The sequence below is a fragment of the Thamnophis sirtalis genome, unplaced genomic scaffold (genome assembly GCF_051295495.1).
Source record: "Thamnophis sirtalis isolate CommonGarterSnake01/CBP01778 unplaced genomic scaffold, rThaSir2_p1.2 scaffold_5, whole genome shotgun sequence".
Lineage (NCBI taxonomy): Eukaryota > Metazoa > Chordata > Lepidosauria > Squamata > Natricidae > Thamnophis > Thamnophis sirtalis.
In genome coordinates, this window is record NW_028261385.1 from 117,920,360 (window position 1) to 117,943,373 (window position 23,014).

Here is a 23,014-nt window from a genome sequence, read left to right on the forward strand (position 1 = left end):
TTGTTTATGAAATATTTTATTAGAGTTATATTAAAATTGTCAGGCACTATATAAAAGTAAATGACAAATATATTAATAGCTTTGCTTTTAATTAGTTTGCCTTTCTCATAGCTTGTCAGTCAGGTTACAATTCTAAGTGTGTATCTCCTTTCTCTATCCTCTGAAGTCATATTTATCTGAGTTTGAATTGATGGCCAGAAACCTTAGGCCATGAGTTCTTCTATTTTAAAAAATCTTCATCTGAAGTATCTTGTTTCAAATTAAATCACAGTTCCTGGGTCTCCAATTGGGAAATAAACTCAGATTCATCATCCAAATAAACTATATAATTAGTTCACTTCTCCAGTAGCTGAATGTCATTCAAGCGTATTAGACCCAGCATATTCAGGTATGAGTATTTATGTCATGCTGAGTTGTGGGATACTTCTTCCCTCATATATAACATGACATCACTCACCAACACTTTTATGGTCTGTAGGATAAATGCATTTGATTTCAGAGACTGCAAGTTGTAAATCTTATTTAATGGTCTTTGGTGGCAGCTGGCAGCAGATACTAAAATCTGATTAATCTTTTAAGATTATGATTCTCAGCCCACCGGCAACTTTTTAAGAATTACAACACATTTTTCAAAATTCTATTTCTTTGTAGAACTTTAATCACACATCTCTTTAAGTGCACACATACTGAGAGCCTCCCTCCACTTTTTTCTGTTGTTACACTGAAAAGGACTATTATAGCTTGGATTGATTTTCTGCAGAGGGAATTAAGCAATAGGCTACATTTACAATGAAATGAAGTGTGTACTGCCTAACTCCTCCATATCATTGAAGATATATGACTTGTTCTGATATAAAATTATAGTTCTTTGGTTTCTTTGTCTTTAAGCATTGGTGCAATTAACCTTGTCATAAAACCCCGGCGGTGTGACTTAAAACTAGTTGGCTTCCTGTGGCACCACTCATTTCAGCAGGGTCCTCTAAGGCTGACATGCTGAGATAAGAGGCAGTTTTAAAGCAAAAATTGATCTACAGAAATGTTGCGTCGTGTTCAAGCAGCACTTGCCAGGAACAAAATGTGTCTTTTAATAGTATATCTTTTTGTGCATGTATTTGTGAAGTTTTGTTTTTTACTTTCCTGGGAACATTATTTTTTTTAAAGAAACCCCATCTCTATTTACAGATATCCTAAGCTTGCAGCCAAGCATCGTGAATCTAATACTGCAGGGATAGACATATTCTCCAAATTCTCTGCGTTTATCAAAAATACAAAGCAGCAGGACAATAACAGTAAGTTGCGAGAGGAGAAGCCACTGCATATGCTTCCTCTGCAGACCTATAGAATACTGTCTTTCTCTGAGGATACATTCTCTTCACTTCCCCATGTCAAACGTATGCATCTTGCCCCCTTTGCTTCCCTCCCCAATCCTCAGCCTCTGTTTCTCCTCCCTCGCTTTTCGGCAGTTCATTAGGCATATAAAAGTGGTCACTCAAATGGGCAATTTTAGTTGGTGCCTATATCCATAGTGTATTTTATAGATAGAAGAAGAAATATTATTGCCATTTATGAAGGTGTAGTGGGCATTTATTCATTTCCCATGTTGCTTTCTTACAGTAATTTGGATGTGGATTTGATTGCTGAATGTCAAAGCTGCAGGGACTTTTCTTCCAAGTGCCAACTGTAGAATAATATTGATAGCTCAGCGACCTTTGGGTAAACCTTGCTTAAATCAGAGTATGGATTGATGTTAGTGGCTCTTAAACTGTCCTGATAGGGGGAGAATGCTGCTGCTAATGAAGGATGCCATGCTCACTTCCCTCACCAATGACTTCCTCTTCTTTTTCTTGGATTGAAGGAATTTGCAGTTGCATGTTCTGCTTTATTTGATATTTTATTTATATTATTTTCTATCTCTTTTTATAAAGAAATTGTGAATGTTGGCAAATTCTCAATTCAGTCTAAGCACCCCCATTTTTAGATGATGGAAGAAGGAACATGGTTCTGCTCAAATGATAATAATATGAATGTGATGGTGAATCCATATTAGGATAGTAAAATTCCTTTCTCTCAGTTGAGCCCTACAGGAATTCATGTAAGAGTTTCCTGGATTTTCAGCCTTCCTCTCTTTTGTTTGATTAAGTTTGCTGCCTTGAAATATACAAGTTGAAAGGTCTGGAACAGCCTGGGTAGGACTGTAAACCCAGAAGCAAACACATATCAAAGTTCCACAACTTTTAAGCATCTTGAAAGTGAAGGAATTGATTCCAGATTTTCAAGTTGTGGCAAGCTGTGTTTAAAGAAAGCGTGCATATTTATTATTTCAAGCCAGTTCAATTACAGCCAACTTGATTCCATCTACCCCCAACATCACCCAAATCATTTTAATAACAGGTTTTTCTAAGGCTTGATCTTCACCACATACCATCATAGACTCTGCTTTGACATTTTCTATATAGTCCTAGTGATGTAGTTGCCATAAGTATATATATATTTTCATTTCTGATCCAAGAACAAAGAATTCTAGGGAGATACACATGGGAAGATACTCAAAATCAGGTTTTTAAAGAATCTTCTCTTTGAGAATTAACCCCTAGAGTTAGTTTCTTCTTTCTTTCTTTCTTTCTTTCTTTCTTTCTTTCTTTCTTTCTTTCTTTCTTTCTTTCTTTCTTTCTTTCTTTCCCCCTCTTGATACAGCAGGTCAATGTAGCCTTGTAAAACACTAATAAATAGACTGAACAGCTACTGTACAACTTCTTCATACTTATCAACTATATTTTAAATATTGTTTATTTGCTGCTAAGGAGGAACATATACAGTAACAAGCTCTTTCCAGTTGACTAATCCTTCTTAATGTTGTACTTACCTTGGCATGGAGAATTAGCCCTTTGATTTCATTGGAGGCTGTTTTTCAATTTGCTTCTGAAATTACTTTAAAGGGTGCCCAGTGTGGGTGGCTGCATTCATTAAGGTATTTTACTGGGTTATTTTCACTGCAAACTGAACTGGAAGACCACCTGCATGGTTTCTTTCAGTGGACTTTCCAGCTGTCTGACCAGAGGAATCTTCAGGCCTGGCCTGAATTCAAATCAAGGCTCCAAAATAAAAGAACATTAAATCATTAACTGACATTGGATTAAAACGTTCTCTCTCCTCCTGCTGTTCTAACAAATCTTGTGGCTACATGATAAATGGAATAATTGTTTGCTGTTATATAGAGCAAAATGTAGATGTTGGTCAAATGGTGTAGGACATGTTTCCCCATGTAGTTCTATGAGTTTTACTCCAGTTTAGGCCTGATGGCTTGGATGTATTTACAAGATGTCTGCAAATATTTAGATTCTGCTTATGCTGCTTCTTTAATTAAGCAATTGTTGGAATCACATATGGGACTGTGTCATGATTGGTTTGAAGTATGACTTGTTCAATTAACCACAAGATCCAGGTTCACACAACATGTTAAGTCAAAGGCAATCAATTGCATCTGTCTTAGCGCAGTGCTTGAGACACAGTGCATGTCACAGTTATCAACTTCCTAAACCATTTATGATAACTAGAGGTTGGGTGAACAGGCTGTAATTAGGGCTCTTCTGAGCTCCATGGTGGGGAATTCTACCAAATACAATTTCTTCTGTTACCACAGCTTGAGATGAAAAGAACTGGGCCTGGAGAAATTCACTGTTGGAACTTTGCCAGAGTTAAGATTTGGCAACCTTGCAGAAGGAGTGTGTGCATAATGAATTAAGGTGGTCAGAATCTAAGCATTTTTATTTTCAGGAAAAGGGTTTGAGGTTTCAGTGTATGGATTTGATTTTCAGGCCTTGCAAAATACATATTTTTCCAAATTGAATCACTGAAGCACAAACATCGATATCTCTTCTCCCTCTTCCCACCCAAATATTTCTCAAAACTTTTGAGCTATTCTTAAAAACTACCGTCCAGTCTCCAACCTCCCTTTTTTAGGGAAGGTTGTTGAGAAGGTGATGGCCCTTCAACTCCGACGGTCCTTGGATGAAGCAGATTACCTAGACCCCTTTCAATCTGGTTTCAGGCCTTGTTACTGCACCAAAACCGCTTTGGTCCATGATCTCTGGTGGGCCAGGGATAGAGGACATTCCTCTATCCTAGTGCTCCTTGACCTCTCAGCGGCCTTCGATCCCATCAACCATGGTATCCTTCTGCGACGGCTGGAAGAGGTGGGAGGGGAGGCATCTTTCTACGGTGTTTCTCCTCTTACCTCTCCGAGGTAAGACCTGTCACAGTCGGTGTTGGTTGGAGGGCAGAGGTTGACCCCTAGGCCCCTTAACTATGGGGTGCCGCAGGGGTCAGTCTTGTCCTCCCTCCTATTTAATATCTACCTGAAGCCACTGGGTGATCATTCGCCAGCACGGGATTAAATACCACCAGTATGTGGACGACACTCAGTTGTATCTGTCCGCCCCGTGCCAACTCAGCATTGCGGTGGAAGTGATGTGCCAGTCCCTGGAAGCTGTTAGGGTCTGGATGGGAGTGAACAAGCTCGCACTCAATCCTGACAAGACCGAGTGGCTGTGGATGTTCCCCCCTAAGGACAGCCCAGCTAGTCCGTCCCTAAGTCTGGGAGGAGAAAATTTACTCCCCTCAGAGAGGGTCCGCAACTTGGGGGTCCTCCTGGTTCCGCAGCTGACGTTAGAGCATCATCTGTCGACTGTGACCAGGGGGGCCTTTGCCCAGGTTCGCCTGGTGTACCAGTTGCGGCCCTATTTGGACCGGGGGGCACTGCAAACAGTCACTCACGCCCTCGTCACCTCAAGACTGGATTACTGTTTGGAGACTACAATTGGTCCAGAATGCAGCCGTGCGAGCGATATTGGGTGTACCAAGATATACCCACACTACACCTATCCTCCGCAAGCTGCACTGGCTCCCTATTGGTCTCTGAGCACAATTCAAGGTGCTGGTTATTACCTTTAAAGCCCTACATGGCTCAGGACCCGGATATCTACGAGACTGTCTTCTGCTGCACACCTCCCTAAGACCAATAAGATCGCACAGGGCGGGCCTTCTCCAGGTGCCATCAGCTAGACAATGTCGGCTGGCGGCGCCTCGGAGGAGGGCCTTCTCTGTTGCCGCTCTGGCCCTATGAAATGAACTACCCCCAGAGATCCGGACCCTACCCACTCTCATGGCCCTCCGAAAAGCTATTAAAACCTGGCTATTCCAGCAAGCCTGGGGCTGTTGACCTCTTGTCCAAGGTCCAGCCCCGCTTAGACTGGGTGTATGGTGTGTTTCTTTTAATCTGTTCTCTTATGTTTGTCTTTTTTACCTTTTTCTTAAAATTTTATTTCTGTAAGCCGCCCGGAGTGCTTCAGGATTGGGCGGCCTATAAATTTAATAAATAGAATAGAATAGAACTTTTGAGTTTTATTCTCTGTTAGGTGCCTGAGCACAGCAGAACACAGAAAAGTAAGTTTTATGTAGGTGGAACATTCAGGGTCACAGGTGCATGTCCTGTGATAAGCTGTGGAGGCAAGCTACACAAAAATGGCAGCCCTCTTTCCACTGATCCCATTCAGCAAGTAACAGAGGGAGCTAGAGGAAAATAGAGATGCATAGCTTGGGGATGTTTCCAAAGCCAAAAACTGTCTATCCCTTCATCCAGACCTTCCCTCTATGGATGTTGCATAAATAGTTCTCCCTCTACTTTTCTAATGACTATCTCATCTCATACAAGGTCAGACATTTTTCATCATATTATTCAATTTCATTTCTTTAATTTTGAACTGCTTTGATATATAGGAGAGTAACAACAAAATGGCAGGCTGACACTTTTTCTAGCAAGTACATGTACACCAGTGACATGCGGTGAGGTTTATGGCTGATGAGGCAGCAATTGTTTTAGACTTGTGGACTTAAACTCCCAGAATTCCACAGCCAGGCATGCTCAATTCCGATTGAAAGCGACAGCATTTGTTTCTCTCCTTTGCTAAATAAGTTTCCTTCTTTCTTTTTCTTTTTCTTCTCCCTTCCCCTCCTTCCTCCCTCTCTCTCTCCCTCCCTCCTCTCTCAAACACACACACACACACACACACACACACAGTTGCACCAGAATTCAGAAAATTTAGGTTTTCCTCCTCAGCCCATGTTAGCAATGGCTGGCAAGTGTAAGTAGAAGTGGAAATTCATTCTACTGAAAACATTGTTTTTGCTTATGATTGGATAATTAAAATTTCAGAAGACCCAAAGGCATAGTATTAGAGTGTTACATAGTGCATAAACTAAAGAATTGTCTCAATATGCTCCCTCCCCCTCTCTCAAACACACACACACACACACACACACACACAAAGTTGCACCAGGAGGATGAAGTTTGAATTCCTCCCCCTCCCTCCGATCCACACGTACCTTTTCCAGCTGTTTCAAAGAGGATTTCAACTCTGCTCTTGCCTGCCATCATGAAAAAAAATGTAAAAGGAAAAAGGCAAGAGCTGAGGTCAGACTGAGCTAGTTGCTGCCAGAGTCACCATAGATGACTCTGCTTAGTGTTTAACTGTTTAAAAAAGCCTCTAAAAAAGCACCCTCTACAGGAGAAGGCAAGAGAACAATGTGCCTCATCTGCGTCAGGAATTTTTCGGCTTTTAACCCTTGCTTAACTCTGCTTGAGTGATCATAAAACACCAGACTAGATGAGGCACGTCGTTCTCCTGCTGCCTCCTGTAGAGGGCACTTTTTTAGAGGCTTTTTTAAACAGTTAAGCACTAAGCAGAGTCATCCATGGTGACTCTGGCAGCAACTAGCTCAGCCTGACCTCAGCTCTTGCCTTTTTCCTTTTAATTTTTTTTTCTTTTCATGATGACAGTGGTGAGGCTCTGCCTCCCCTGCCTCCCCTGACTGCACGTCCCTGATGTACACAATGATAAAGAGAAAAATATTTTGGTGGCTTCATCTACTTCCCTTTCATGCCTCACCTACTTATGACTTGAGAATGTACAAGCTTATAGTAGACATGGAAGAATGAAGAGAATTTATGCAAATCTCTCAGAAAGCTTTGTGCTGGAGAAAAGCAAGTAATCATAAACTTCTCATTTGTAGACAGGAATTGTTTTTCAGCTCTAATTCTCCTCCTTTGGTTTATGGTTACAGTATTTTTTAGCTCTTAAATGGAAAAAATTACAAGATCCTCTGGGGAGAGAATGAGAACATTGATAAAATTGATAATTGAAGTAAGCTTCTATGAGCCAGAATGGTAAATTATAAATTAAATATATAAAATAGCCTCTGTTCCGGTAAATTAATACGTAGTATAATAAATTATAAATAAGAGCATTGGCTTAATATTGGGCCATTAATCATAAATAAGTTTAAATCTTGGCTGTCTGTTTTCAGCTTCTTTGCTGCCTTTGAAAATATTTTTTTATTATTATTACCTGTGATGCATTCTGTATTTAATATAAATCTAGGAACACTTATGTTGCCCCTATTGTATTTAACCAAAAGGAAGATGACTCTGAATTTATTACTATTCCTCATACTCCAAATAAAGCAACCCGTATGAATGTGTGTATGTGTTATATGTAACCATAAGAAACTACATACCAAAAATACAGCACGTTTAATTAATTACTATTTAATTACATATATCTGGAATGAGATATCCATTTATAAAATTAATTGACCCATATATGCACAACCAACTTCTCTCCCACACACACAATCTATTCTTGGACACACAAACACAGAAATGTCAACACAGACTTCATCCAACTAGCAAGCAAGCAAGAAAACTGAACAGAACAAAGATAGGAGCAATGAAATGGCTGTTGCATTTGCTGCAGGCACGTAAAAAAAGGGAGATGGAAATGAGGCAAGGGAAAGAGGTAACTGGGCAGGAGTGCAAAAGGAAGAGAGAGATGACTAGATGACCTATAACCGTGATGGTGAACCTATGGCACGTGTGCCACAGGTGGCACGTGTGCCATAGGTGGCACGCGGAACCATTTGTTAGGGCATGCGAGGCGTTGCCCTGTCAGCTCCAGCTGACTTCAGCCTTATTTTAAGGCCATTTTTTGCCCTCTGGATTGCATTGACTATGAGGAGGCAGATACTATGTGACTTTGTTTTCTGGAAGTTTCTACATTTATCCTTAACAAATTATTTGATTTGATAACACAGTTCCTCTAATTCCCTACCTATGAAGTTCAGGATTTCAGATTCCTTGTGTTCTCTTTAAGAATGATGGGTGTCTGCTGAAGATCTTATTGGAAACTTGTTGGCTTTGTTCTTCTACTTTACTTGTCTTGACCAGACAATGTCGTCTGGTGGCTCCTCAGGGGAGGGCCTTCTCTGTAGCTGCCCCGGCCCTATGGAACAATCTACCCCCAGAGATCCGGACCCTTCCCACTCTCTCGGCCTTCCGAAAGGCTACTAAAACCTGGCTATTCCAGCAGGCCTGGGGCTGTTGACCTCATGAATGAGGTCCAGCCCCGCCTAGATTGAGTGCATGATGTGTCTTTTTTAACCTGCTCTTCTTCTTTGTTTTTAATTTTTTTATTCTTTTAGAGATGTATTCTGTAAGCCACCCGGAGTCCTTCGGGATAGGGCGGCATATAAATTCATTAAATTTGGATTTGAATTTGGAATTCACACAAGAGCAGATTGTGATCTGTTCTGCAGTCGGCCTCTAGTTTTCCTTAGTACCATGTTGTATACCATCTGTGCCATCTGACCTGAGGGGACCCATCATCCCCCTGTATATTGTCAAGCTCTTTATATTGTCTATCCTGTATGTGGTAAAATATAGGAATGGTTTACAATTGTCTTCTGCTGTGCAGGATGAATTGATGCCTTTGCTATTTCCAGCAATCATAAATCATTGCTGTCTGATACACAGTAGGTGTCTGCTTGCTTTAGCAAGGAAGCTGAGTTGACTTGCATGCGTTGGGTGACACTGCTTGATGTATATACTTTTGGCATACACTCTCAACATTCTTCCCATTTCTTCCTTCCTCTCAGGAAAACACCCTCCACACACCCACACCCTCATACACGGGGCACTATGGGGAAGCATAATTAAACTTGAGAGGGATTTAATATTAATGATGCAATACTGAGAAATGCTGTTCAAAAAAACAAATTGCTGGGTCTCTGTTAGGTAGTTTGATATAAACCTGTTACTTTCTTACATGTGTAGAAGTATGAAGCACTCATGTCTACTATGGGGTTATAAAACTCCCTTTCAATGATTTGTTAATGCATTGCTTACAATAAATAGTAGGTTGTTTTTCTTAATGATTCTTATTATCATTTTCTTTGTACATTAAAAATAACATAAACATATAAAATACAAGAGCCATTCAAAATCTAGTAGAAACATTTAAAAGCAATGTGGACTCCTCTGCTGAGACGCAAGGGGGCAGCATAGTCTAGGCCAAAGATCTGAGAAGCAATTCTATTCTCTCTGGTTGCAACCTAGCATGTTTGGAAAAATTCTAGTTGCTTTGGATGCCTGATTTTCAAGGTATCCCTTGTTGTTCTTTGATCATTTAAATTACACTGCACACTGTGTAAACACACAGCAGCTTAATTTGGAATGCTGTAATGATCATCTTTCATTTATAAATTGCAGTGGCTTTATATTTAGGACTTGATTTCCCTTTATTGCATTAGTACTTGGTATGTGGTGTAAAGAAAGGAAGCAGATAAAGGCACAAACTATCAAACACAGTTTCTTTAAAGAAACAGATCAACAAACCAAGATTGCTAGTGACAGTTTCTGTAGAAGGCCAAGTGGGGCTAGAATAAATTCAAGGTTTGCCTCAGGATGCTTTAGCCTCAGGATAGTTCTCTATTTCAAGCCCAATTTGTGCTTAGTGGTTGTTGTGCAGGAATCCCTTGGGGCATGCCAAGTTTTTGGAAGTCCAGGCAACTTGATTTTTGGACTTGAAACACATGAAGAGTTTAGAGCTATACGTAATGCACCAATGGAGAAAAATGTCCCTGTACATCCTGGAGAAACTGCACGCCTGTGCTTGGGAGTTGGGCTGGGATGGAAAAAAGCAGTGCAATTTCCTTCACCATATATGCTTTTACTATTAAAATGTGCTCTATTTGCTTTATGCATGAATGAGCACTGTTGATATTATAACTATCAGCCTTTGATATCCATTTGTTTATGAATTCTCTCTCAGATGGTGTATATGTAGACACTTCCCCTGAAAAGTTGACCTTGTCAATCATTCCTTCTGAGACAATTCCATATATAAAAGATGGGCAACTTTTTATCCCCAGGGGCTACGCATAATATTTTTGAAAGGATCAGAGACTGTAATGCTAATGTAAACTGGATAGGCTGCATCTTATAAATGAGCAAAACTGGGTTCTTCCTTTTTCTGATTTCAGGAGTTAGGGGGTTTACATTAAACTGTTTCTCTCAAAAGGGTAGATTTTTGGTATGTAAAATTAAAAGGTGTTGGGGATTCATTGGGCATCTGTTCTTAACTACAGTCATGGTAACATAGCCAAATATGTCGTGATGGAAGCATCAGCCTTTCATGGTTGCATTCGAGTACGTAAGGGGCAGAATTGGCCCTTGCTTGCCATCCTCATTTACCTCACTTACCTCCAGTGGGCGTCTTTGTAGCAAAAACGGAGTGGGAGAATTCTATGTAGCTTTGACATAGTTGGTTGCTGGCCCCCTTGTACAGAAGGCATCTTAAGAATGCTCTATCTTTTTGACAGGTATTGAAATGAAAGTACTACTTCACCTCTTTCTCTCCTTGTTGTAAGGCAGTCATACTGTCCTCCAATGAAGAAAGAAACTTCCACTTGTGAAGGTACCATTACTTAAAATGGGAGAGTTAAATAAGACACAACAACAGAAAAAGCACTGAAGAGCATTTGATTTAGCCTCTCAAAAGTATGTTGGAAAATGCTTAGAAGAAGAAATAATGGATTTACTCCAACTTTCACTTTGCATCAGCTTATTCATGTAATCCATTGAACCTGTGATACAGGAATCAAAACACTTTTTAAAGCTGGAACTATTGCGGGTGCTTTTGACGGGTGGTCCAGGGTAGTGTTTCAGAAAAGGCATAGATAAGAAGTACAACTTTGGAAATTTTAAAGCCATTTCTCCTTCTATCATGTTAAAAATTACCACAAAATTGGATGAAAATGTTGCAAGGATTTAGGATGAAAACAAGATTTTGGGGAACCACACATACCCCTTGTGCATCCCTGCGTGATGGTTGCTAGTTTTAAGTCATGCTGATTTCTTCCTCCATGGCCCCTTCTACTCAAGTGGACTACAGATACTTGCTGCAAATGAACCTTATTAATAGTTCATATTGTTATTCATAGGAGAAAATTGCCAAGAATAACTAATAGAAAAAAACCCTGCTGCTGTTCCAAAATAACTCCTCTTGTTGCTCATCTGATTCATCAAATTTCAAAGCTATAGGCAAAGCAGAAATGTAATGCTGTAAATGTCATTAAGAAATTCCCCCCTCCTCCCAATGACTTCCATCATCTTCCAAAGTCATCCAACCATTATAGTGCCAAAATAATAATAATGAGGCAGGCTTTGTATCACTTCGGCGATGGCTGGCTGATGACAAAAGACACCCTAGGTGTGTAGTGGGGAAATGACCTAAAGCTTTCGTTGAGTTGCACAGCACATGATGAATGGAGAGAACCAGGATATATGCATATTGTGAAAATATGGTTTCAGTGAACTGGGCTAGATGCATCTTGCTCTGAACCCCACAAAAATAGTTTCACCTTATATTAAAATAGCACTTTTCTTTTAGAAATAAGTAAATAACCAATTATGCAGAGGATCTAAATCTTTGAAACATTTGGAATAAAAATAGAGGAGGAGTTGGAAAAAAACAGCTTTAATGTTCTATCCTAAATCTGCACACTCCAATGAATTTCATGGATTATGACCTGCTCAATAAAGAGTCAGTCATAAAAACACACTTTCTTTGCTAATATAAGAAAATTGGAAAACAAGCTGTTTGGATGTGGATATGTGTGAACATAATAATTGCAATCAACAAAAATCTACACTATTTTTCCATTTTAGTTACAGAACTGTAAATCTTTGGTTTAAAATTATTTTTATTTTATTTTTGAAACCAAATCTGTGTTCAGTATTACAGTATCCTTATATTATCCAGCTTTTCCAACTCTAATTCATTAATTGAGATTGTAGAAGGCAAGTAAAAAGCTTCTAAAGGTTGATTCACATTCATTTTTATATTGCTTCATTTATTCAGTACTCTATACAGTATGTGCACTTTGTTTAGCTATTATATTTCTATACCAGTTATACTATTGTAGGTGTTTCATAAAATAGAGCTCTATGCAATAGAATGTAAGTCAATGCTAGCAAACATTCTTTAAATACAAATTAACAGAAAGTTCTTATAAAAATACTAATTGTTTCAGGTAGAGGAGAAATGTTAGGACAAAACAAAACATTTTCCTGCCTTTTTAAATGTTTCCATGGATGAACTCCTTTCTGGCATAAGTTGCTTCCCAACCCACATTGGAAGAACTGGCTGCTTCTGAAACTACAGAAGTTGGCCATCTTGAAGCTAATAGGATTGTTAAGAAACTGAATTGCGGGGTAAATGTGACCTTTGATGGGCACATTTCACCAGAATGGATCAAATTTAAACTGAAAGATTAGTTGGTTAGTTTCAGCTAACCAATTGAATAACCAGTGGCTATTCAGAAGTTGTGACTTGCCTTCAGAAGTTGTGGCTGATCCATCACTGAAGGCTTTTAAGAAGAGACTGGACACCACCTACGTGTAGTGGTATAGGGCAGTAATGGCTAACCTTATTGGTGACAAGTGCCCAAAGTGCACGTGCAAAACCCCAAAATGCAATGTGAGTGCCCTGTGCATATGCCCCCCCATGCATATGAGCGCCTCTCCTGTGCATGCGCCTCATCCCCCATCACCCATTTTTGGCTTCCATGCAGGAGGCCTTCCAGGCACAAAATGGGGTGCATGGTGCATGTAGATGCACACAAACCCTTAAAATGCAATGTGAGCACCCCTTGCACATGCACCTCGGGCCCCCACGCATGTGCACGCATGTCCCCCACATGTCCCCCACCCCCACACATGCACAGCAGAGACCTGAAAACTAGCTGGCCAGCGGGAGGCGCACGTGCATGCTCAATGGAGATGGGCTGGGGCAATGGCTGGCGTGCATAAAGGGCTCTGCATGCCACCTGTGGCACACGTGCCATAGGTTCACCATCACTGGTATAGGGTCTCCTGCTTGAGCAGGGAATTGAAGTACAAGATCTCCATGCTCCCTTTCAACTCTGTTGTTTTGAAAGTTTTAACAAAGATGTGGTGGCTTTGAAATCTGGTTAACTGATGAAGTGGATTTGTTCCATTTTTGAACCTTGCCTTTCTTTTCCAGCTTGTTATTCCCGGCAAACCAGAAAATTCCAATAGACCTCATACAATATCAATCGCAATGAATCTGGAAGTGATCAAGGAAGGTGGTTTTAGTTTTTAAAACTTTTTTTTAAAAAAAGAATAAATCTCGGGTTATTTGGTTGAGACTGAATATTTATGAACAGTTTTCCTCTTTCACTCACTTTATGTTGCACCCAGTTCATCTGTATGTGTTATGAGATAAATTTTGTGTGGATGAGAAGAGCAATAAAAAGAAAAAGCATCAATCAGTGGGCTAAGGTAGCAGCAGTTATGATTCATTTTGCACACAGGTCATAGTTTGTTGAACATGGCTCTGCAGGACAGTTAAGCAGCTCATAGATTTACAGAAATCATTTCAATTGCAGATTGAAAGAAAGACTAGTTGCCTTTAAAACAAAAACAAAGACAGATCTGGGGTATTGGCACCACTAAAATAATGTTCTCTTATATTGCTATGACAGATTTTATTGTCTCCATCATTATAAACTCTCTTGACACTTAACTGGAGCAATTCCGGCACTAAATCAAGAATACTCACTTTTGAATTTGTTTAAAATTGACCTGATATTTTTTAAAATCATCAACCCACCTAAGGTGGCTTGTCAATTTTATATTTGACTTGTATATGGTTACATCAAAGCTAAAGTTCAGGTAACCACTCGCTCACTTTCAAGAATGCCACTTCTCTTAATCTAATGGATTTATAAAATGTATCTAATCTACTGGAGCTATGGACAGAAAGAAATGAATAGCCCAATGGTGGATTCCGGATCCCGTTGCAACCGGTACAGTTGCAACGGGGCCTGATGTCCTCCCCATGAATGGCGCAGTGCGTGTGCACATGCACGCAGTGCGTGCATGTGTCCTACCCTCCAGTGATGCCTCCGCGATGCTCCAGCTGCTTGGTGGAGCATTGCACAGGTGCTGTACACGTCATGTGTACAGTGCCTTAAAGACAGGTAAGTACGGCGGGCGGGCAGGTGGGCCCTCCGGACCACCGTACTGGAACGGTACCCGGTGCTCCGGACAGGCACCGGTATACTTGTACCGGGGCATTCCGCCTGCAACCCACCACTGAAGTAGCCCCTGATGCTGCTGGATCATTGGCATTATGCACTTTCTCTATAATTAAATATAAACAGAATAACTGCCCATTTGCAGCACATTACTATCCTCACATTTCTTAACACACTCCATGAAAACAGGTGGCTTTAAAATGAAGGGTGCAACTGGGTGATCAAAGCTCTGTGTTGTCTTAGTGGATATTATATGCATTTGATACATATAGAAAGGTGTGGGACTTTGCCTGATTATGGCCCCCATTTTGAAGCCAATAGATGCCTCTGCAGTATTAAGTGTTGACATTATTTAGAATAGGGGTGTCAAACTCGGGGGCCGGATCCGGCCTGCAGGCTGCTTATATCTGGTCCGCGAGTCCTCCTGAGCTCTGTTTTTGCTGGCAGAGGGTTGTAGGAGGCTGTCTCAGGCGAAAACAGAGCTCAGGAGCCCGTTTTCTCTAGTAGAGCAGTTGGGCCACTGCAGGTGCCCCGACACAAATGACGGCCATGCTCACCCTGGCTGCACCAAACCCAGCTCCCTGAGGTCAAACACAACCATAATGCAGCCCTCAATGTAATCGAGTTTGACGCAGTGGCGCAGTGGTTAGGGTGCAGTACTGCAGGCCACTTCAGCTGACTGTTATCTGCAGTTCAGCGGTTCTAATCTCACCGGCTCAAGGTTGACTCAGCCTTCCATCCTTCCGAGGTGGGTGAAATGAGGACACAGACTGTGGGGGCGATATACTGACTCTGTAAACCGCTTAGAGAGGTCTGAAAGCCCTATGAAGCGGTATATAAGTCTAACTGCTATTGCTATTGCTATTGCTAAGAAGCCTTCCACAGAAGGGCCATTAAATGTAATGGCTTCTGGCAAAGAAAACTAGCTGGTAGATAGGTTGCAAAACATTTGGAGTCTTTATTTGTTTAAAAAGGGGGCTATTTTGTGTTTTATTTTTATGCTTTTTAAATGTAAATAATACCTTCTCTATCATCATAGATTATGGTGATTTGAGGGAAGTTCAGTTGTACTGTAGAAAAATATCCTTCTAGCCCAGGGATGTCAAATTCATATTGTCATGTTTTCACAGAAGCGTCATAAGATGTATTGGGACTTTTTTCCCTTTGCTAAACCAGGCAGGGGTGGGACCAGCATGTGAAGCATCCATCCCATAGGCTGAGAGTTTGACACCCCTGTCCTAGATGAACAGGATAAAAATGTATTACTTTTGGCCCAGTAAATAGCTGGGCCCAATAGACTGTCCTCATGAGAAATACTTCAAGCTTTATACTAAGAAAATAACCAGCAACCTAGGGACAAAGGCATATCTGAAAGCTAATGTTACCTGCTTTATCTATCAAATGATAAAGAATGTCTAATGCAAACCTCGTTCAATCCTTCACAAGTAACCAACTTCCGCGTTAGGAATCATAATACTCTGAAAGCAGTTCCAGATCTTGGTTTTCCCGCAATATCCTTCACCTGCAATGAAGATAAAACTTTTGCAAAACTTCTTTTGTTTATTGCTTAATTTTCCCACTGAAAGGAACTGTTGCTTCAAAGTCCCTCATAGCTCTGAATTTCAGGCCCTGAAAGAGAAATGCTAGTTTGATCGGTTTGAAGTGTCCGTTCAGTACCCTGAACAAAGGGGCAGTCTGTCCGCTTCTGTATTTTAGCAGGGGATAAGCAGGAATGCCAGTGGGCCATATATCTTCCTTCCTTCCTTCCTTCCTTCCTTCCTTCCTTCCTTCCTTCCTTCCTTCCTTCCTTCCTTCCTCGCTTCCTCGCTTCCTTCCTTCCTTCCTTCCTTTTTGTGTGGAAAGAGTAGGGGAGAAGATGAAAGGAATTTTGTGGCTACTAAATCTGAGGCATCTCTGGGCAAAGCATTGAGCTCGAATTTCAAGCTGACAGAAGGGGAGACAATCCTAAGTCCTCCCAACTACTTCTGAGGACTGAGGGAGTTAAAAATAATGGCAGCATGCCACAACCTGTGAAGTTTCTCACACTGCCTGTAACAATTAAACAGGAGTGTCTCAGAACTGAACCAGATCACTGGTAAAGATGAAAGAGTCCATTCCTTCAAGAAACTAAAACTCCTAAGAAGATGGGTGCTCTTGGTCCCTGCTTCAGGACATGGAGTACAAAGCATGGCTCTGTATTTCATGCTCCCATCCCACTTCCATTTGGCAATCTCCAACTGAAAATATGAAGCAGATGGTCAAAAATAGACACTGATTGGTTGAGCCAGGATTTCAAAAATCAAATTGAGTTAAATTAAGTTAAATAAATAAGTTGATTTTGGAAGGGAGGTTAAAACAAAATAATATAATTTCTTCCTGGCTGTGAGAGAGAAATCTTTCATTCTTCAGGTGTTATTATTCTAAAACCCAATTGATTTTTTAGGATTTCCAGGGTCGCTCTCATAATAGCATTTTAGGTTCATTGCCATCATTACCATTTAATATGTGCCTCATGAAGAAAAAAGCAGCTGAAGGAAATTATTCTGACAGGAGAATGTCAGTGTAAAAATTCAATTTATGAGCTGACTAAAAAGAGATAGTAACACTTTTGTTTGAGAACCTGGCAACGCTTCAGTCCTTTTTGGCTTTTCTTTTTAAAATGACAAGTATGACTAACAACAACATGTGCAACGCAGGGCCTTCCTAAAAGTTACTTCTGGCCATGCCTCACATGGTCCAAAATCCAAGCTTAGTGTGATCACCAGGCTCTGAAAACAGAAGAGTTTCAAAAATCAGAAAGGAAGAAAGCTTTTTCTTTGGTTTTTTTTTGTCCCCCTTTCTACCCCATTCTCTTAGTCTTTATCTAAAATATGGAAAGGAAGGCCAGGAAAACAGAGAGGCTGGCATGGCTGCAGATAGACACATACACACCAAAATGTATTGACTCTTTGCAGGGTGGGGGGTGGTGGTATTGGCTGTTAACAGAGGAAGAACTAATATGAATTCCAATGCTTCAAAGCAGAGCATTTTCTGGACATGTCACAGACAGAAATCATTTGGAAGCTGATTTGGTTTTCCCCTCTAATTGACAAGCAGATTGTGGTTCTGGAGCATGTTTTGTTTTCCAACAATCCCGAGGAGAGGGGAGGGAAGAGGATGGGTGAGGAGTTGATTACTTGGAGTCTTTTAAAATGGGTTACTGCTGGTTTTTTTCTTCTTCTTACTTGTATTATGGTGAGACTATATTGATCTTCCTACTTCAACTTTTTAAAATTGTAATAATCCCAGGAAGTTTGTGTATTTAATAGTCCCCCTCCCCCAATTTAGCTACCTCAGAACTTCTTAAAGCAATTGGTGTAACCTCCATGCAAAAGGCACAGTTCTGTCTGCACTGCATTGCACTTTTTGGCCCATGAAAAACAGCAGGAACCTGAAGGCAGACAGCTGTCTCGGAAATCATAGGTAGCACATTCTAAATATTAGTTGCTTGAAACTGAAAATGGGGAAGGCTGCCTGTCAGGAGCCAAGGTGGCGCAGTGGTTAAATGCAGCACTGCAGGCTACTGCTAGATCAGCAGGTCAGCGGTTCAAATCTCACCGGCTCAGGGTTGACTCAGCCTTCCATCCTTCCAAGGTGGGTAAAATGAGGACCCAGATTGTTGGGGGCAATATGCTGACTCTCTGTAAACCGCTTAGAGAGGCCTGAAAGGCCTATGAAGCGGTATATAAGTCTACTGCTATTGCTATTGCTATATTGCTGTCCAGATCTGTGAACCTCCTGAATGGACTTGGTTGGTTAACTGGGAGATGGAGCTATGAATCCTGGATTTGAGCTTTTGACCTGATCCAGATAACTGGTAGGTGTTGTGGTCTTTAGTGCTGTCAGTTTCTCCCTATCTACATATACACTAATACTCTGCTCAGCTTATGAAGCCTTGCATGCAGGAACACAGGGAAAATGCCAGTCAGTGGTTGAGCCTCTCCCTCTCTTCTTTGCTAAACAGCTATAGCAATTTTTGTTTGTATTTGAGCAAGAGGCTCAGACCCCTGGACAATTAGGAGAGGAGTTTTAGGAGCTTCTGAGTCTTATTCCTTGGCTCTTGGGTGCTTTTCAAGAATTGTTAAACTATCCATTTCTTCTGGTTTATTGTTTCATTAGTATCAAGATGCTTATCTCTTACCATGTGTGCCCCTTCAGGCATGAATATGGCACTTTTGCAGATTCTGCTTTATGTACGAGCCTCCCGAAATCAATCATTCTAAGCCTGGATCCTCAACAAAACCAGTAGAATTTTTTAATAATCTAATTTTAGATTTTGGCATTATTTCAGGTCTGGATTTTAGGATCAGATTGTGCTTTTCTTTGAGGGTTTTTTCCTATTTAAAAATTACTGATAAATAACTGCATCATTCAGATATGATGCCTCATTGTTTCTTCACAGGAATCAAGCCTATAGGAATGGACATAGAATTACAGTTAATTAAATACAAGTTCGTTGATGAATGTGGCAGGAGAGATACCTTAGCCACATTGCATCTTGTTATGGTGAATTTGATACTAGATCAATTATACACTACTGAAAGTTCTTTGTAAATCATTACCATTCCAGTGGTTAGAGTTTTAGCATCACAATTCAAATTGTTTGGTATGAAATAATGATAAATATTAAATGTGGTATCAGTATTCCTTTTAATGTGAAGAAGATATTTTACATAATATTTTAGAAAGGGAAGACAACCCTGGAAAAGGAAATGAAACCCAGTTTGCATTTTGAAATATGGCCAAAACTAACAATTCTGTAATACAGTGCAGATGCAATATCCCAGTGGCGCTTAATCTGCATAAGGCAGAAGCTTATTGTTGCAAGACCCAGAATTGCAGGAGTACATCCAGTATGTCAGTGATAGAATTTTGGATTATAGCCCTAGAAATCTGGATTTAAATTTTTATTTAGGCTGAAATTGGCAGACTTCATGCCTGGCTCAGTGATAAATCTCTCCCAACGCTTAATCTCATATTCAGGAATTTGCTTGCAGCAGAAACTTGCAGACATGGCATGGCTAGACAAGTCATTGCAGACAAGATAGTAGTTACATATGCATAGAAGATGTGCCCACTGGTGAACGGAGAAATTGAACTGTGTGCATTCCTGCTCCAGGATTTAAATTCTTGGCTTCCATCTTTTCTGAATATGGGTGCTCACTGAAGATGACATGAAATTGTAACATCTGAATAGAAGCATGAATCCAGTTATAATAAGCAAACTCAGTCATAGGTTAGATTATCAGGCCAATTTCTTGCTGTTGATGTTTCTATGATTGTAGGCAATGAACACAAAATAGTAGAGGTTTATATGCAAGAGATGAACCAGGGTTTGCCAAAAATCTGCCATGAATTCTATACCTCTATCAGAAATGAAATGATAATGCAACTCACAGTTTCAGAAAACCTGTGACTAAATATATCAGCCTTTTCAGGAGAGGAGGGAAGTCTGTGTAATATCCACTGCAATTAAATATTTTCATTGAAAAAACATGCCATTATCTACATCTAAATGTACATTAAGAGTCTGTCCACAATTAAAACACCTCAATACAATAATTCATTTAGCATTTGACAGAAATGCATTAAAAAGCCAAGGACTAACACATATTTTTCCCTGGTAATTTTTATCTATTTACTTCTCATACTGCATTCATCTGTTCCCATGCTTTTATTGTATTCAGCAACCAATCTTCAATTTCCTATTAAGGCAATGTTCCATAATTTTCCCTGTACACTTTATCATAAACTAATGTACAATAATATTTCTTTCTTGTATTCTGACATTCTTCAGTGACCCACTGAGGATCAAAAATTGTACACTCTTCCCTTAGCAGAAAGACACACTGCACGTCCCAGATTTTGATTATTGTCATTTCTTGTGCTTTTTAGATCAGAATCCTGCCAAACATCTTCCCAAGCACATGTAAAATCTAATCCCCATGTAATTTTTGTATTCATTTGTCCCTTTCCCCTTTGAATAGGAGAACAGTGACAACATTCTTTCACTCATCAGGCACAGATTGATCCCTCACACACATGTTAACCAAGTCACACAGCCACTGCCTGAGCAAACCATATCCATATTTTAGCATTTGACAAATTACCATCTGCATCTGCAGGCTTACATATGTCCACATTTTCACATCATTTATGACTTGCTTTTCATCCCCCCCATAACACTAACATTTGTAGCATTTGTTTCAATTCCATTCTTTGACGTTTCATTACCATCTTTATATAAATCTCTGAAGGACTCCTTTCAGCTTTTCTTCAGTTTGATCCCAAATAATTTCATCCCTTTTATTTAAATTCCATTCATCCTGCTTAAGATTTCTCTTCAGCAACTTCCAAAGCATTTTTATTTCTGTCAAAATTATTCTGCCTTTTTTCTGCCTCTTAATTTTAACCATTCTTTGTTCCCTTTTAGTATGTTTAGTAATGATTTTGTTCTCTATAATACTATGCAATATTGTTATTCATTATTTTCAGCAATCATTCTCAAGGTTGACTCAGCCTTCCATCCTTCCGAGGTGGGTGAAATGAGGACCCAGACTGTGGGGGCAAGTTGCTGACTCAATTTGCTAAAAAATCTGTAAACTGCTTAGAGAGGGCTGAAAGCCCTATGAAGCGGTATATAAGTCTAATAAATAAATATGCATTTTTTCTTCTCCACATCCTCTTTCACATAATTCCACCAAATATTCTTTTTCATCCTGAGGGGCTCCACCACTGGAGGTTTTCAGACTTATCTGAAATGGTACAGGTTCTCCAGCTTGAGCAGGAGACTGGACTAGAAGACCTCCAAGGTCCCTTCCAGCCCATTCTATTCTATGCATCCTTCTCATTACACTTCTGCAGGTAGTGCTGGGTTACTTACTTATGAGGAACTGGAAATTTGGTTGCTAAGTGATACAATCATTAAGCGAATCATTGTGTTAGTGGACTAGATTTTATGACTATTTTTACTGTGGTTGTTAAGCAAATCACTTGGCTAATTAAAGTTGAGTACAGGTTGTAAGTCACCTTTTTCAAAGGCTGACCTAACGAGTCATTGTTAAATGAACAGTCATAAGTTGAGGACCACCTGAATAGTATTTTGTTCCCAGCAGTTTCTAGATCTTCTTTATTTATGTTTATGTTTTTTTTATTCTACTTTGTAACTATCTTTTGGTACTTTTCATTCAAGACTCCCTTTTCTTGCAATAGCTCTGCTTGCAATCCAGTATCATTCTATTTTTTTTTAAAAAGAAACTCTTCCTAAGATCCAATCTTGCAAGTTTAACAAAATTATATTCCACATTCAGAAACTTTTATGGCATCTGTTTTTTTTCCCTTACTAATTCTCTTAGTCTTCAATCATAAAGAAATCAGTCATTCTTTTAGATTTATATTCCTTTGCCATATGTATATATTAACAGATTTATGCTTATATTTGAAAATTGCAAACCATTTCCTAAGCAAATTGTTCAAATCATCATTGTATTCATTCTTGGTTCTCCAAATAGTCCAATTTATACTCTCTCATTCTTGCCCATTTTAGGGGAATGGGATCTTTTATAAAACAAAATCATTTTTTTCCTCTAATTTCTCAGAAATCATTTTTTCTAGGGTTTATTCAGAATATTGATACTGAAACTGATATTTTTGACATTTTTTTTTCATGACATGTATTAATTTATTCTCTTTACCATTTACTCTTCTTACATTTTAAATCACAATCTTCCATATACTGTGATTATCACCAGATAGAGTCATAGAATTTTACCTCCAGAACCATTACAGCTTTGGCCAATCAAGGTTTCACATAGCATTTTTAATACTACAGAGAAGGTATACAGTAAGTTCCCTGTTAACTGCAACTCAATTCAGTTTTGCTCAGTTGGAATTTCTACTGAAAGTCTTGGGATCTGACTCTTACAGGTCTATATTATGTAGAGCATTTATAGAAGTAATCACTAATTTTCCTTTGTAACATGCTTCTTGTGCCTCTGGCCTCTAATAAAGTAAGTAAAATAATATTGTTTATGGTACATTTTTCTCATCCAATCGGATTAATTTTATCTTGTATTGACCTGAATTGGATTTACTTCTTTAAAAAAAATAAAGTTCCATAGTCAATGTGTTTTATATTTTTTGTAAGTTACTTTGATATGTTCTGTTTTTAGTCCTTGTCAATCCAAACATATTGCTAATAGTGTGGATGTTTATAGTTAGGCTGCTCTAATATTACAGGCATTGTCATCATTCTGGTTCATACCATTCTCCATTTTGTCATAGATTTAAGTATATGGTTGATTTAACCACTTCTTCTTTCTAATTATTAAGGTCTGGAGAGAGGATTAACAAAGGCTTTGAAGAAACTGGATGACTACCTGAGAAATCCTTTGCCTGAAGAGATAGACACAAGCAACACTGAAGAAGAAAGAGTGTCAAAACGCAAGTTTCTTGATGGGGAGGAGCTGACCCTTGCAGACTGTAACCTCCTGCCCAAGCTTCATGTTGCCAAGGTGAAATG

General features: G+C 39.6%; 1 protein-coding gene across 4 annotated transcripts in view; it reads left to right on the forward strand.

Annotated features, from left to right (window-relative positions):
* The window catches only part of CLIC5 (CLIC family member 5), a 78,366-nt gene that overhangs the window by 42,958 nt on the left and 12,394 nt on the right, over positions 1–23,014 (forward strand). For all 4 annotated transcript variants that reach the window (XM_014062563.2, XM_087716743.1, XM_014062573.2 and 1 more), the window contains exons 4-5: positions 1,183–1,289; positions 22,825–23,006. In XM_014062563.2, the coding sequence (XP_013918038.2) occupies positions 1,183–1,289; positions 22,825–23,006 (289 nt within the window). The remainder of the gene's footprint in view (positions 1–1,182; positions 1,290–22,824; positions 23,007–23,014) is intronic.